Raw genomic sequence first — 17,665 nt, 5'->3', positions numbered from 1 at the left:
CTTGGGAGTCAATTTTTGGGTATGATATAATTAAGGTGTATGCTCAATTTTTGATATTCTTAATAGGTTTTGTCAAGCATCCTGTTATGGTCTTTATCATTTAACATGATCTCTCTATAAGCCTTGAAGTGGTAGAAGGATCCCTTGAGAGGACAGGATATTAACATTTCAGGGAACAGAAACTGGAAATGTGATGGAATCTTCATTATAATTGATCTGTAGAAGCTGAAACATGACCGGTATTCTCCGGGATGTGAACTTTGCCCTTCCTTAGGTAGTATTTGTGCGTGCATGTGGCCAAATCTGTGTTTAGGCACAGCACACAGTTCTTGGACTTGGGCAACTATCTAAAAAGCCTGAAGGCAAAAGCTTTCAGTAAAAGTTTGATAGATAATAAAACAAAATATAAGCATGCATGGCACAGAGCCAGTTGACAAATCCCAGCAGGTTTCTGACAGGCTATGTAAGCGTGTTGTCCTGAAGTATGCTGGTAGTATCTAAACACTACTTGGGTGGTAGTTAAAAGTGAGCTTCCTCACCCCTATGCCTTAAAGGAGGTGAAAAAAAGATGAAAACAGCTGTTGCTGCTCCTTTGCAATGGGAGATGCTAATGGAGAAGTGAGTGGAGTACCAAAGCTCACTCTTGGGGTTCCTGCTCAACAGTGCTCTTGAGACTGGAGTTGTGGCAAGGCAGGCAGCAGCTCTGTGGGGCTGGGTGTGGGCCTTACCTGTAGGTGGGCTGCAAGTGCTCAGAAATCCCTGTAGGTCTCTGTCCCTTGCTGCTAAGGTTTTCCTTGACAGTACAAAGGGAGAAGTGACACCACCTCTGTCCAAGCCTGGTTGGAAAGCAGTTGTGCTGAGAGCAGCCCAGAAGGCAGGCAGATGGGCAACAACAAGCTGAGATGGATGAATGCATCAGAACTCCTTCCTGCATCTCCACTAGAGGGCCGTGCCGGCTGGGGCTGGAGGGTGGAATGTGCCGTGCGGGGCACAAAGCCTCGGTGCTGTCAGACAGATGGCACAAATCAATGCTCAGGATGCTTGGTATTACAAGGTAAGTAACATACCAAGCCTGTTTCCTCAGGTAGGATCTGATTCCTTAGCAGGGTTGAGCATTTGCAAGTGGCTAACGTGTGCTAGGAGAGTGTAAAGGCAGGGGGTTGAATTTTTGCTCTGAAATTGTAGGTTTATGAAGTGGAGTAGCGCCCCACTGGGGAGACCTGTACCACAGTAAGTAAACGGCTCCTGCAGGAAACTCCTGTAAGGGCTGTGACCATCAGTAGGGTAGGAGAGAGGGTAAACCTTATCCCTACCTTGCTTTCTAGGCCTACTGGCTGATCTCAGGTTGCAAAAATAGTCTTGAGGGGCTGGATCATGGCTTTTGATGGAGCATGATCAGACCAGCTATTGGAGATAAGTGGCAGTAAGTAAGTTGTCTTCTGAACATTTTACTCCTTTTTTTATTTGTTATGGCTTAAAGATTCTCAAATTTCCTTCTTGGGAAGAATGATTGGAAGCCTTGGGCTGAGTATTATATGAACATCTAATGTTTACCTAAAATGGACATGCTCCCTAGTATTGAAAAACAAGCATTGCTTAAGTAAGCACTGAAGTTGCAGAACAAAGTACAAGTGAAATTGTAGCTATTAATGTTTTATTAATTTATAATGATTTATGTGGAAGACTATTGCTTGAATTTGTACTGGATAAATCAAGAATACTTCTTTTCAATGCAGATAGGAAAGCTGGGAGCCTTATATAATTGTTCATCTGAAATAATTGCTGAAGTAGGACGTGTATGTTGGGGTGTTACAGAAAGGAAATTTTAGATTTTGAAAGTGGTCCAGATAAACATCTGTAATGCAGGGATGCTTTCTTTCATGCTAATGGCCCTTCTAGTAGTGAATAGGAATTCTCAAGGCTTCCAGTGAAGAGAGTATCAGAGAAATGGCACTTGCTTGGCTTAATACATGAAATTGCTCAAAACCAGAAATAGTTCAGTTTATATTGCAGATTAGCAGCATGCCTCAAATATACTGGGTGCTTCTACAATTATTTCTTTTAAATGCTCTAGCTAATTTGTTGTTAAGATATATGTGAGAAAAGATCTGATGTTATCTGGTATTTAGCCTTTCACCACTTTTTTTAACCAAACCTAAATTTTGTGAGTTTCTGTCCGTTCCCATAGAAGATCAATGGTTATTGCTGAAGTTGCACATAAGATGCAATCTTATGTATGAAATCAGAAGGGTAAGTAGAGAATTCTTACATAGCTTCTTAATGTTGAGTTACTTTTCTTTCAGGGATGAACCTCACTAGTGAAATCAGAATGAAAAAATAAATACTGTTTAATCAGTTCACCTTCAAGATATGTATTGAGTGTCATGAAGTAAGTCTTATCTTCTTGCAAAAAAAAAAAAATCTGGGCAACACACACTTCGGAATTTGATGGAAGTCTATGTGACTACACAATTAACTGCTTTCTCTTTTGAGATGCTGCATTCTAATTCAGCCTAGTTACATCGTAGCTTTTGAAAAATGGTGCGCTTCTAAGTTCTTTGTTTTTGCCTTTCAGTTTTGAAGTAATGCGAGTTCATCAGCAGCAAAAGGTCCCCATAAGCTATTTAAAATATTGGAGCAAGAATGTTTCTTGATCACTGTCCTGTGGCTGGTTTTATTAATTTTGATGAAATAATTTAATCAAACCAAGCTTTAAAGCTAAACACAAATACACATAATAGAAAGCATACTGTTTTGAAAGCAAAGTAAATAATTTAATACTTGCCATCTATATTGTAAGGCCATCTTGATATCTGCAGCACAATGATAATACTTCTGTATTTAAACCAGTTTTAACTGTATTTCCCTGCCAAGCTTTAACTAATCTACACATCCAGAAATGGTAATGTGATACTGACAGGTCTTGAAACTGGTACAGAATGGATGTAAGGGATGCCCCTTTCTTCCCTGATTTTATCTAAGGATTTTGTTTTGGATATCCCTTTGGAGCTGAGGTGAGCCTTTATAAAGAAGATGGCATTTCCTAACTTTGAAGACTCTTCATTTAAAAGTCTCTAACTTCAGCTTTAAGGAAAGGGCTACAATTTGTCTGAATTCATACTTAACCTGAGCTGTTTGGCCACACCAGCAGGTTAAGGGCTTGGGAGTTCTTTCTCCCTCTTATCTGCATATATATTTCTTTTATTAAGAGGTCTCATCTCCAGTAGCTCTGCAAATCTTTGATACTGGTACCTCAGACTGAAAAATATACCACAGGTCTTTGCATTTGATCCTCTGAAGTTGATGAGCAGGGCTTTCACTCAAACCCACAACTTTTTCTGTCCAATACTAGTTAGGTAAGACATTTTGCTGTTAGTGGTAGAAACAGATGTTAATGTGCAAGTGTTCAAGTCCCACACCTACATATCCTAGAAGGGCAAGGATGTCTTTTTTTTTTTTTACTATTATCATGCCTCTTTTATAATACATGTCATGAAAGAGTTGAAAGGAGTTTGAAATTCTCTCCTGTGACAATTTTCTGATTACTCTGCAGTCTTTAGAACAGCTTGAGGATTATGCAGCTCCACTACAGCTGGCCAGTAAACAGTTGTGTTTAGTGACAATTGGGAAATTTTTCATTAAGCAAAGCTGTCATTTTCTTTTGAACCCAAATCTCAAGGTCAGGATTAGATTACATCTGAATACTTCCTAATTTTTTGATTGGGGTAGGTAAGAGTTCTAAAAGCTCATTTTGACAAATTCTGCATTTTTCCTCCTATGTCTGCATTCTTTTTGTTTACCTGGTATAAGGCAAGTTCAGTTTTAAGTCAGCCAGTAACGTTTTAACTGCAAGTATTAGGCTGAACTGCATTTCTGTTCTGCTGCAGCTGTGTTCTAGCAGAGCATTACTGTCTATAGCATGGCCAATTTTGTACTTCTCAGAGATGCACTTCATGCATTGTATGCTTCTGGGTTTTTTTCTTAAATATACATCAAGGAAGTTACAAGTAGCATAGACACAGATTCATACTGTAATTTCTGTTTCAAAGGCATGTTTTCCAGTGTAGAGATTAGTGCTTAGTGGGTGCATAGAAAAATAAAATCCTCCCTAAAGCTTTGCTTTTGTATACTTACAGAATGCCTCCCCTGAAAATGGAAAAACTGGTGAATGAATTTCACTGCAGTGATTAGCTGTGCACATTAAGATTAGAAGAAAGTTATAGTTTATAGTTGAAGGAATAGAGGGGAACCAACTTGGGTACTTTTTGGGTTGAATGTAGTGTGATTTAAGAATCTGGAAAGGAAACTTTCATCTCCTGAGAAAGAGCAGAAATAGAATGAATTCTAGAACCTTTGATTCTAAAGTTCAGCAGAAAAATTAGGATTAAATCCTGTCCCAATTTGAATAAAATTCTATTGAGCAGGGTTCTACCCAGCATACTGATTTCCAGCTTCCTTTGACTAAAGCCTAAAAAAAGATTAAAGCTCCATGGCAACTACTATCTTAACTCCTGACAGCCATAGTATAAATTACATCTTGGAAAAACCTAATACTGAAAAGTTTTATTTAGGTCACCAGTCCGGCTAGGAAATGGAAGGCTTGTAGATGCCACCCCAAACTTCATTTTGTCCCTTTATGGTATCAGTGAGGCAGAGATATTTGTGGGAGGCAAATTGCATGCATATGCAGTATGAATTTAAAAATCTGACAAGCTTTTGGTGTGTAAACTTGTTTCATACTTCTGGGGGAAAGACTGCAATTTACTTGTGACTGTAACCTTCCAGTAAGGAATACAGCAAGGTTCAACTGGGAGACAACAGCCCAGATAGGGACAATGTGAGGTTATCAAAATAGCTGCATTTTCTGGCAGTGGAGGAACAGTACTGGGTTGGGGTTTTTCGGGTTTTGGGGGTTTTTTGTTTGCTTGGTTGCTCTTGGGTTTTTGTTTGGGTTTTTTTGTATGTTCTGTTTTCAGTTTGGGGGTTTTTTTGGTTGGTTTGGGGGTTTTGTGTGCATGTTTTGGTTGGTTTTTTCTTGTTTGTTTGTTTGTTTTTAATGGAGAGGGGAGGGAAATAGATGGAGGTTGTGAATTCATTTGCCCACAGGTGTTCCAGTTGTGCTACAGAAGCAGAGTCTCAGACTTGTATGGAGATACTGCTTTCTTGTTGTTTGAGGTTGACAATGCATAGGTTATCAGTAGTGGGAATGAATATAAATGGACATTAAAAGTCTAGAGTAAACAGAACCTGTGGTAAACAACAACAATGCAAGCCCTCAAATTTCTATTTGCATGAAGACTATCTGGTACTGCTATTTACTTAGTTCCATTTTCTTGTTCTTTGACTACTTTTGACCCTATCCTCTTTGGACTATGTGTTTTTCAGGCCCTGAAGAATGCCTTTAATTGTCTGAGGAATGCTTTATTAGATCCATTAAAATAGCCTGGATAGCCTGGTGGCTGACACAGGGAGGGACTGGTAACCAGGATCCTCAATCCTGTCCTGCAGTGCAGGGAAAAAGCAGGGCAGAGGGGGTGGTTTGCATACTCCCTAGCCTGTCAGCTGCTGCTGGGCAGACAGGATTATTCCAAGGCTCTTTTTGACCTCATCAAATAGCAAAGTTCAAGTCCTCAATATTCTATTTAAAAGGAAAAAAACACCCATCATTTTGCAAATAAAATGAAGATAATATCAAAATTAGATAATGTACTAGATATGTACTGCTTCCATTCAAAAATGTACCAGAGTTGCAGCCCACTGCATTCCTACATTATTGCCTATTTTTAAATTTTGTGCTGAAAATGTTTAATGCTAACATGCCATCTATTACTGGAGAAAGATGAGAAAGAAGCAGTGCCATTACAATCAGTTTTATATGCCTGCAAGTAGGATTGCTTTTGCCTTTTCGTCCAGCAGCTGGAGTGTGATGATCACAGTATAATGTACTTCTTCATAAACTGGATAAATGGTATGCTGATGTTCAAATGGATCCCAAGCTTTTATCCTGTGAACAAATAACAAGAACATACTCAAATACAGATAGATAGGTAGTAAAGTCTGTAAGAAAAAACTAAATATGGGGTTTTTTCCCCAAGGGTGTAATATTGAGATAACAAACAATTGTCAGTTGAACACAGTGAGTTGTTTAAGTTAACCAGTAGAGCTGGGACACAGGAGATAATGTCACAACTACATTGTTGTACATTGGGAGGGCTTTAAAATATGGTAAAGGATTTTGTATTTCTGAGTATCAGATCATCAGAATTTCTGCATTGGTGAAGAAGTATTTGTATTAATTTCATAAAACTTGGAAATGTTGAATAATAGATGAAGTCATATGGAAGCAGACAATGAAGATTTTTCTAAATAAAAATACATACTTTGGCTATAATTTTCAGTGCGGTAACCTGCAGTCTAATGATAGTATGCACCAGCACGGCAAATTCATCTACATTATGATTACATTTTTTGTAGCAATAGAAGGTAAGAATAATTTTGAGTCTTTTCCCTCTTACACAATTAAAATATTTGTAGTAATCTGTAAAGGTACTTCTGGATGATTTTATGTAAAGAACATGCAATAGAATTAGTGATTATCAGACCAGAGCTATTCTAGAGTCGACTTCAGAAGATCTACTTCCCCCTTCCCAAAGCTCTGCCAGACCAGGTAAGTTAACAGAGAATGTGTTCACTCTTACACTGTGCAACTTTTGGCCCTGCTCGCTGTGGGGAGGGTCCTTCATGCATTAGCTGATGAAGCTTTACAGCCACAAGACTTGTCTTCCTGTAAACATGCTCTGCACTTTTGAAATCTGCTTAAGGATAAAAGATGATGCTTTCTTGAAAAGTGACATTTTAAGTATGTAAACTTTAGAAAAATCCCAGATGTTTTGTCACACGCTTGTGGCTGTTGCCACAGAGACAAAATTGGTTGGGGGGAAGCAGGTCAGACATAAGTCTCATATTTAATAAAAGTTTTTTTGCTTACAATCCTCTGTCTTGTATTAGTGATTTGTCATCTGTACTTGATGGCATGAGGTGCAATAGCAGAGAAGAAAGCATCCACAGATTTCAAAGGCTTGACTTTGTGAAGTGCACCAGAGTAGCTGAACAGCAGCTTCAGTAACCACCAACTGTAAAAGGCTGTTGAAACTTCTGAGAATTAAATTAACGGAAAAGAAATTTAAAACTTACTCGTAATAATTCAATTCTTGCAGATTCCTCAGAAGAGGAATGTCCTGACAGTACCCAGAAACATTCCTGCATCAATTCTGTTGCTGGATGAAGGATTGAAAAAAAAAAAAAAAAAAAAAATCTGGTATTTTTGGAACGCAGCTTTGAGACAGAAGTTTATTCAAAAAACTCAGTAGGAAAAAGTTGTTAGTGAGTTAAGGTCATGTTAGTATGCTTGCCACTTGGTAAGGCGCCTCCTTGAGCTTTACAGCCAAGGTAAATCTGCATATAAAGGTATATAAAATGTGCCCAAGAATATAATTCTAGTTTTCCTTTTTACTAAATGAGGCACAGATTTTAAATGGAATTACCTGATGAATATAAAAATTACATTTTTCCATTCAATTCTTTATAGCTGAAGCTAAGTTCCTTAGGCTGACTGTGCTTTCAAACATCTTTTATTTTCCCACTTACGTAAACTGATACTATTTTCTAAGAGCTTGTGCCTTTTCACTCTGCCCATTTCTCCAAAGGTGGTGTGCAGGCATGCTCTTCAGCCGGTGCTTTATCTCCTATTCAATAGCCTGTAACAGGTAAGATTGAGGTGAAATTTTAAATCATGGCCTTAGCAAAATATGGAATCTGCACATAGAAGGTTCTGTCTCTGTTCAAAGACTGGCTCTATTTAAAAAAACTTAAAAGCCATGAATGTATAATGATGTTGAAAGTGGTTTTTTTGCTTTGAATAGCAAAAATGAGGGAAGACACTGGCTGCAAGCTCCTGAACTAAAGCCAGGCATGCAAATACTGAGTAATGGAGAGTAAGTTCATTCCTGTAAGATACTGCATGTGTTTTCAGCAAAACAGCCAAGTTTCTACTGAAGGCTTGGTTGCATCAACCAAAAAAACTAACTAAGGTATCCTAATTGAAGTCATCTTACTTAAAGCTCTAAAACATGGCTGACAGAATCCATTAGGTATCTGGGTCAGTCCATGGGAAGTATCTGAAGCAGTAACTGTGGTATTGCTATTTCTGCCATGCTTTTGAATAATGGAATGTTACAAGTTTCAGTTGAAAGTGGTGCTGATATAAACAACTCCATTAAAATAGTTTTGTCATAGTTTTATTTCAGTGTAATATTTCAAGCAGTTCTCTGTTTAAACCTTAAATAAGACCCATTAGAGATCACCATGTGAGCTGTTAGGTTTGGCAAGATCATGAGATGATTGACTGGTTTTCCAATGGCTCTAAATAAATGGCATGCATTACTTCTCTCGGTTGTCTCTCATTACTACTGTTCATGCCTTAAAAATACTAAATTTCTTCTAAGTCTTATTTTGATATGGATATAGACACTGGAATCATGTCACCTTCTACTGGAATCCCACTGGATAGCTGGGGATGGCTGGCTGCATTTATCACTAAACTTCACTAGATCCCTTTATTTTGTTTGATGCTTGTACGTTCTTCTGTCCAGGGTCTCCCTGTGTTCTTTGTGTCACTGTGATTAGATTTTTAGTCCAGAGTGGAATGATCATCATCTACTTCAGCTGGGAAAAGAGGGGGTCATTCAGAAATAGTCATACCTAAAACCAGAGTGCCATGTAAAGAGAGCAGTGCTTACCAAAGATGATACAAAGCAAAGCCTAATTTCAAGAAAATCATGCAACTCCTTATCAATGAGAGCCCAACATTCCTGCTCATTTCCAGTTTAGAAGATGAGAACATATAAGTAGAAACCAATAGATTTGTGTCATTCCTTGAAGTAGCAAAAACCTTGGCAAGATGACTGACCATGGTTTTATCACAGTGAAAGGATGGAAATGAGTCGACAAAAATGACACAGGAGTCATTTTGTTTAAAAAGATAAGTTTAAGTAATTTTTACAAACATTATAGATCCTTGACTTATCAGCAGAAGCACAAAATCTGTTAACTAATTCTTTGCATTTCAGAACGTTACCTTATCAGCACTAGCCAGCTTCCTAATTTTTCCTTTCTGACCAAGTGACATGGTAGAAGAATGTGATGGTTCTGGAGTGTACCATTCATTTAAGAACAAAGAGGAACATATTCAGGAGTTTACCCATTTTCCATCACTACTCCAAACCCAGTTCTCCTGGTATTATATGTAATTGTCAAGTAGTAGAAATCTGGCTCATTTTTCAGTAATTTTTAAACTTAAAATTTAGAAAAAATAGTAATTTTAAATGTCTTTCAGATAAACATCTAATATTAATTTGATACTAGTCTTAAAGAAGAGCACTTCAATGACTATTTAATATAGTACAATAATCAATGATAAAACCCCCTCGGATGTGAAGAGATTAAGATCAACATGTTGCTAATTTTGTGCCACAGCAAAAAAAAAAAACACAAAAACCCACCAAATCTTGTGAGATGAATAAATAGGAAATCTGTTTTCAGACACTGAGTAATTGTATGCTATTTAGTTTCGGAAACCACACTTACAGGTGGAGGGAGTTCAAACAAACAAGATAGATGTGTAGAAGACAATGACTTCTAATGATAGAACTGAGCCTAGAAATGAGAGGACTGAGGTCAGGAATCCTCAGTCATGTGAAAGTTTGCTTTCAAGAGGAAAGGGATAATCTGTCTAAGTGAAAAGGACAATAATTAATGTCGCTTGGATTGACCACTGGAAGTTTAAATAAGACACTAGGGAGAAAACAAAACAAAAAGATGAGCTGTCCAACCAAAGTGACAGTGAAGCACTGGAATATATTACTTTGGAAAGTAAAGATCTCCAGTGACAAAGATGCTACAAGGCAGGCTAGACAATTATGTTGACATCAGTTTAATTGTGACTGATCCTGCTCTTGGGCAAGGGGAAATGGATTAGATCAGGAGTTCTTGAGCTGTGAGAAGACAGTGACATATCCTTGGAGGCCCAGGTAAAGCTCCAGGAGAATTTAATCTGGTATTTCTCCTTCTTCCGACCTTTTCCCTTAGAAGTTCCCGCTGAAAATCACTTGAAGAATGTTGTACTTAGTCAACAGGATAGGAAGGGAGCAGAGCCATCAGATCCTCCCTACCTAGGGGTGCATTTTGAGCATTGCCAGTGGCCAGCTGGGGGGACACTTGTTCCACGTTCATTGCATTCCCGCAGCAAAAGTGAGCTGAAGGTTATGCTACCCCAGCAGCAGAAAGTCCATGGGGAAGGCTGACCTTTCCCCTTCTAGTGAAATTCAGGTCCCCTACTGAGGAGCATTTAGAGGCACAGGATGTGAGGAATGGTGTCATTTCCCAGGTGTATCAAAACTTGGATCAGGGAGAGGAAGTTTCTATTGATACCTGGCAATTCGGGCAGTGGCTGCAGAACACAACTACCCAGGGACAAGATTCTAGCTATTGTACAGAAGTAACACCTACTTGCTGGACAGAAAATAGGGGTGCTTGTATATATGAAGGACCTATCCCATTACAGTAGAGAGATAGGCCCAATAATAAAAAATGTCAGTACCATTGAAATAAATGACTTCCTAAAAAGGATTTTCAGCTCTGCTTTCTACTTGCTGCACGTAATTAATAAATTAATAACAAAATAATTATATTCTCCACAGTCAGAGAAAATTTGATGTTCAGCTATCTTAAACAGCAAACCTGGATACTTTGCTTTGGTTTCAACCTATTCAAGAAACACTGGAATAACATTTCACAATATTTTCTTTGGTAAGTGTTAATTTTTGGTGGAGGTGAAGTGGGTTGAACATGGGTTGATGGAGAGTCTTTTAGACTAATGATGCTCCTCACAATTTAGATATTTAAACCACGCAGAAAGGTGGGAATTCCCTTTTGTTCCAGCTCACCTGCCGGATGGTGGGGTGGCCTCCGAGCCTCCAGGCCCCGCCGGGCCGGGGCTCCTGCCCCCTTCCCCCTTTCCCAACGCTGCAGCACGGACCCTGGGTCGCTGGGGGGGGGGAACTGTCCCAGAGCCGCAGGCAGCTAAAACCAGCCACGGACTGCCACAGCTAAACCCATCCAGCGCGGCTTCTGGGGACAGGCGGGTCCCTCTCCTCTCCATGCGGAGCCGGCGGAGCCAACGGGAGCCGGCAGAGCCTCCTGTCTGCAGCCAGCACACTTCGTGCCGAACTGAAGAAGACACCACGCAGCCAGCAGCACAGAGGGAGCGAGGCTTTCTCCACTGTAAAGCCTGAACAAGAACACCCTTCAACGTGGAGGCTTCAGAGTCAGAGAGAAAGAGAAAGTGAGTCGCGTGGGACGGAGCTGAGCATGGCGACGGGAGAAAAGAGGGCGGTGCCGCGATTCTGGCGCGTAGCTTAAAAAACTTCTTGCAGGCCATGGTAAGAAACTGTAATATCACAAACTGTTTGTCTCTTTAATCCATTTGAAGTACATGGGGGGATGGAGAATCCACGTGTGGCCTGTGAAGATTGTGAAGAGTGCCTATGCCAGGCTATATAGAAGCAGTGAGAGGTTTTTAGAGACTTGTGGCGAAGAAAGCCTTTGTGTTCAGGCCAAAATAACTTATCCTTAAAAAGATTAATAACCCCATGTGATAGCCTATGTTTGGCAGTGTGAAAGAACTGCGAGATTTTCATGGAAGAGATGTTTTACACCACAGCAGATTGTTTCTTTCTGGGCAGGTCTGCTGTTGGTGGCAGTTTGGGAACCATGTGAAGCAGAAGAAAACCCTTTTTTCCTTAAGCATAAGAAAGAGACTTTTTAAGAACTACAACACTGACTAAAACTCCAAGTTCTGTTATCCTTTGTGCGAGTTGGGTAAAAGGAGGGAAGTGCTGGAAGAGATGAGAGGTTTGCTTTAATTTCTTGTTATTTCTTTTCACTTTTAATTCTGTTAGTAATAAACCCTTTCTTTGTACCGCAACTGTTTAAGTTTGAACCTGTTTTGCCTCGCAGCTCTCTAGTTTTCCTCAATATTTTCTTATTTTCCCCTTATGAAAATAAAACTGATTTCGTATGCTTGACAGCTGCATCAAACCACAACAGGAGGGAACTGGCAAAATGAGAATATGAATTTTTAGCAACTTATTCAGATAACGTAGTATGTAATTCTCGCTGTGCTAATAATTTCTGGGTAGTTTCATGCAAATATTCACCATCCAAATTCTTTTTATAAATACAGCAGTCGCTTTTCAACATGAAAAGTGCATTCAAACTTAGAAAAAGTAATACTTTGCATTCCAGTTTCTAAGTTTCATGGTATGATACAATGGATTTTCTCTTCTTCAGTGTATCAGGGAAGCACCAGATAGGGGCCACTGTACGTCAAGACAGTAGTGTTAGAAAGAGGATAGATGTGCTGGTTTCAAGAAGGCAGAGTTGGCACAAGGCTTGCACACTGAACTCAAAGACATGGTGCACGTGGTATGAACCCACTGTGACCTTCGGAGAGGCAGATCATGTGGCAAGTCAGTCACAAGCTCAGAAACTTTTATACAGATTTATCTGCACTTTTTCATCTCATTTATATCTAATTAAAAATGTGTACCCTTTTCTCAATCTTAGCATATTTACTTACATAATTAGTTAAGTGGCATTGGTGGTGGTCAGTGAACCTTAATACCAAATAAATCTCTAGGCATAAATCCTTTCATATGGCCATATAAATTTTCTGTATATGTGCACAAATGCACTTGTAATAACTTCTCCAGCTGATCTGTCTGTTGACCGAATTCAGTGATGGCTGAGAAAGATCAAAATGAATCATGTCAAATGAACACAGGGCTGACAATACCTACAGCAGGTCAGATAAAATGTTCACAGTAAAGCCAAACACAGCCCACCAGTGATATATGCAGGTGACAGCAAGTAGCAAAGATTATTAATAAATTTTGCAAAGTTGTGAAAAAAGAAATTCTGCTTAAAACAAAATGAAACTGTGCAATTCTTATTACAATTTAAAACTTCATCTTTAGGAAGAAAAAGAATAGATTTCCTGATTTGAAATCTAATCATCAGTGTAAATTAAGCAATTAAGAAGTGGTCTTAATTATGGTTATGACCCCAGAACACTTACCTATTTTAGACCTTCCTGATGTCAGACCACAAAGGAAACTATAGAGTGAAATCAATACAGAAATAAGTGGCATAATAATTAAAAAAGGAATACAAAGTTGGATAAAATAGCTTCTCAGATTTCTAACAGTTGTTACATAACATATCCATCAGTAAGCAGAACAATATTTTGTGAGCTGAGAGAAACTGTATAAACTTGGTCCATTAGGGTATTGTTTCACACCTTTTCATCTTCACTAAGCAGGAAGGATGCACGATTTACCTAATACATCATAACTACAAATGTAAGGCTTCTGGAAAACCTGCTTCCTTCTCATCTTTTGTATATTGTAAGCACATGGTGGCAAACTGCACCTAAAGTAACTACTGCGCACAGCAGCGGGAGATTAAGTCAAAACTTGCTGTCTGTAACTCCAGACTTCAAGAGGTGAATGGAATTAGTGAGGAAAATTGTCCATATGTTTACCTCCCATTAATCCAGGACTGCCTTGTCAGTGAAGACAACTTATGGATGATAGATGGAAAAAAAGACTGGAAAATATCAAATTAGACTGATGTCTAGAGAGACAGCAATGCTACTGAAATAGTATTTAAGTGAGGTCAGTCAAAATCCCTCCTTCCTGCTTCTCAGGCAGCCTGAGTCACTAATTCTTGCAGTTGAAGGAATATAATAATTGCACATCACTCTGGTCTTCATCTCTTTGATCTCCCTGCTTCAAGACAAGGACAGTTTCGCCTTAGGAGAGGTTACAATGACCTCACTTAGTTATTCCAGTAATTCATATTTCAGTGTAAATCCATGGCCTGGACAACTGATGTTTCAGCTTCAGCTCTGCAGTTTTACAGAAGTTAAAATTGTCACTTGTCTCTCTTTTGCTCATTGTCCTTTTGGGTGGAGCCTGCTGGTACAGCTCCCTGGTGGCCTTTGACTGAAGACGGCCTGCTGGAATAGGTTGCTCAGGAGTTTTCTTTGTATTGCAGCTCAGCCAGCTCTTTCCAAATCCAGCCTCTAAATTCCCAATGACAAAAAGGTCCCTGGCAAAACATCAGGATTCTTTGATATCACATGAACCATGTTCTGGGAACAGCACCAAAAGATCTTATCCAAACGTTTCTCACAGACCTCACAAACACTAGGGAAAACCAACTCACTGCAACAGGCACAGGGAAGAATGAGTTGCATCTTTCTGCTCCAGTGAGGTCTTTATTATTACTAGAGGGTTTTATCTCCAGAAAGCGACTTCTTTTGTCTCCCTCCATTTCTGGAAAAGGGGGCCTTACCTCATATTTCAGGTCCCATAGCAGCTTTGAAGCTAAGAAGTAAAGCTGACCTTATCCAGACTTAAAGTTTCCAGTCAGTTTGACAATACACCATAAAGAACTGCTTATTTTCAGATTTGAGCTTTGTTTAGAGACTTCCATGAGTATCTGATGGATTTTAAGAGAATGCCCTTTATGCTAACAGCTATTGTGACTCAAGAAAATAGAATTAAGATGGTTGACTGAACAATCATTCTAATTAAAAGTATTTAGCAGTTAGTTGTATGGAGAATGAACATATGGTTTGCTCTATGTATAAAACTTTGTGGAAGATGCAGTCAGTGCCAGAGACAAACTCTTCCCTATTCTCAGGGAGGCCAAGCAGTAGCCCTCCCTCAAGAATCCTGTACTCTTTACTTTAGCAAGGATCAGTGTAATGACCTGATTGTTTCTTCACATACTTTTTCAAAAGGTCGTAAGTTAGCAGAGCCTAGTTAAAACATACTTTAAAAATGCCTTGCCTGCTTTGTGCAATTAGTTACCTTAGTACATGTATTGTTTAATTAGGTTTTATAGAAATGTAAAAAAAAAAAAATCCATAAGCATGCACATCCCCCAGATTTACTTTCTGAGTAAATTTGTGTTTAGTACCTGAAAAATGAGTGTTAGAGAATCTGGAAGAGAGGCAAATCCCTTGTTTGTAAAGACAAGGAGTTTTGTATCCCTCATCAGCACAATTTCAAAGCTTTCTACCTTTTCCATTCTAACAGCATTCTGATTTTCCTGTGTTTAACACTGCAGCCACCACAGCAATGAGATTCCTACATACAACATCTCCAAGACAAAAAAACTCCAAAACATCCACAATTAATGACTAGCAATTATTCTGCCTACCATGGTTGTCACCATTGTGTTTTAAAGTTTGAAGTGGCTTGGTTTATGAATCTTCTGAACAATTCCCTGCCAGTGATCTGCGATTCCCCAGCACAGATATAGATGTATCCAGTTGCAACCCAGGGCTGAAATCCTGACCTCACTGAAACCAGTGGGAATCAGGAGTTCACTTTTGGAGTTCTGAGCTTTCCTAATTTAAAAAAAATGTATTTTTTTGACTATAATTTGGCTGAGACATGGCCTAAAAAAAGTCTCCACATCAAGGAGTTACAAGGATGAGTCCTTTGGCTAATGCTGTATGTTCAACTTGCTTTTAAGGAGATGATTCCAACAATGCTCAGCATTGTGTTTCTTTATGTAAGTTCTGAATCCAGCCCTTTGTGGTGTGTGAATAGGCAAGGCAATTCAGGCACAAATTACAAAAAGTAGTACCTTTTATGTGTCCTTTTTGGCAAAACCACCTTTCAAAGGTTTCAGTCATGTTTTCAAAGGCAACATCATGTTTTTCATGTTGTCTTGTCAGCTACCTGCCCTAATCTGAAAGGAAGGCAATGTTTGAACATCAAATAACTGTGTATTTTGAACTTGCCTGGAACAATTAGGTATGGCCACAATTTCTCAAATTCCATTTGTGTTTTTTGCCTGGTTATTGATCTTTGCAGCCAAGTTCCTTTTGAAGGTAGTCTCTCCACCACAAAAACCTAAACAAAGAAGTTCAGGAGAAACACCTACCTATTTGAGGTTAAACTGAAAAAAAACCACAAAAACTTTTGTAGCACAGGAGTACAATATTCTGCATTTCCAAGTGTCTGTGGTTGTTCTACTGGGACTACCTTGCAAGTTTGTTTAACAGTCTACCTGAAATTTGCTGTCCACCATTTTGGTAAGTACACAAAGGCCAGGTACACCGATATTTGCAGTGGTGAACATTTCACTCTCTAGGTGAAAGACAGGGTGCCGATCACTACGGCTACAGCCTGATGTAATTTGGCTTCCAGAGAAAGTAGATTTTAGCAAAACTTTCTCCTTCAACTGTCTTACCACAACACCTGTGTTCAGAAGGAATGTTTCCAGGTATCTTTTCCTAAGCCAAGCTGCACAGGACATTTTTTTAAATATGCCATGGTTTGAGTTTAATGCCATCAAATGCATGTGTTAATCTCTTATTATTTATAGGAAGATCGAAAGTGTATATTCAATTATAGATCTTTGATATTAGTATTCAGTTTACTGGTAAACTACTGAGGTAGAAAGAGAAGCTTGACTTCAGCACTGAAAATCATACCTTGGTTTCCAGAAGGTGGAGATTTTTAGGATTAGAATACATTTCAGTGATAAGGATCAATCATAACATTTGGAACTTAATTCAAATTATTGTAAAATTCCACCAAAAATCCACATTAAATTTAGTTCACATCTCTTGTATTCTCACAAGCATGAATACACTTATTCACAACTTAAGCCCATCTCCTTTGTCACATGATTTATTCCACAGCATTCAGGTCGCTTGGTATTAATTTTATTAAGCAAATGGCACGCTGGTTTTCATTGCAACCTTGTTACAGATTTTTATGTGAAATGGTAGGAAATTAAATAATGTACCATAGTAAAGTAGAAGAGATTATTGAAATAGAATATCCAACAACAATAGCAATAGTTTGAAATTTCCATTCGTATGATCCTTTCAGAAATTAATAAAATCCAAAGAAACTATTCTCCTTTATTAAGAAATGGCAACAGCAATGAAACCACTCACCTCCAAGGTGAACTGAAAGTGACTTGGCCATATGCCTGTGGTCTTCACATTCCAGAGTATTATCTCAGTACTCTCTGCAAATGGATTAATGCCATGAGATGATAGCCCAGATGATTAATGAAGCAGGTGCAAATAAAGTCATTGCAGCAACCCTGAGGAGTGTGAGAGTAGACAAAGGTGCTAACACTGCAAGGTTCTACTTGCTGCCTTGTAAGGAACAGCAGAGCTGTTCCTAGCAGGAGGGAGGCACTTTATAACAGCAAGTGTTTTAAACTCTCCATCTGAGAAGAAAACATGCTCTATCAAGAATATTTTAGGGTCAAACTTATGTCAGTGTAAAGTGAAGGCAGCCCTGCTGACCCTACCGGAAGTAATGGATTTGCTCTTGGAGTAGCTGCAGGGCCATGATAGGATGCAGGTACCAGAACCTGAAAGGTTTAATGGAGGTGTAAAAGAGCTGAAACCTTCTGCCTTCAGACAAAACACAGCTGGATGAAAAAACTGTGGGTAAAAGCCCAGCCTTTAGGAAGAACTAGACACCTAAAGTTGTTGAAAGGCTTC

General features: G+C 39.0%; 1 protein-coding gene across 3 annotated transcripts in view; it reads right to left on the bottom strand.

Moving 5' to 3' along the window:
• Positions 1-5,747: 5,747 nt before the first annotated feature.
• RWDD4 (RWD domain containing 4) overlaps positions 5,748-17,665 on the bottom strand; it is a 35,827-nt gene continuing 23,909 nt past the window's right edge. The window contains exons 8-9 of one of the 3 annotated variants that reach the window (XR_004240077.1): positions 17,105-17,178; positions 5,748-6,004 (exon numbers count right to left, since the gene is read on the bottom strand). Coding sequence is in view for 2 of the 3 variants with exons in the window: in XM_032108568.1 (XP_031964459.1) it covers positions 7,223-7,291 (69 nt within the window). In the remaining variant the exon portion in view is untranslated. Of the gene's footprint in view, positions 6,005-7,194; positions 7,292-17,104; positions 17,179-17,665 lie in introns of all 3 variants that reach the window. The other 2 variants (XM_032108568.1, XM_032108570.1) reach the window with 2 other exon arrangements.

Source organism: Corvus moneduloides, chromosome 5 (assembly GCF_009650955.1).
Source record: "Corvus moneduloides isolate bCorMon1 chromosome 5, bCorMon1.pri, whole genome shotgun sequence".
Lineage (NCBI taxonomy): Eukaryota > Metazoa > Chordata > Aves > Passeriformes > Corvidae > Corvus > Corvus moneduloides.
Note: the sequence above shows the minus strand (reverse complement) of the source record. Positions and strands in the feature narration are given on the sequence as shown.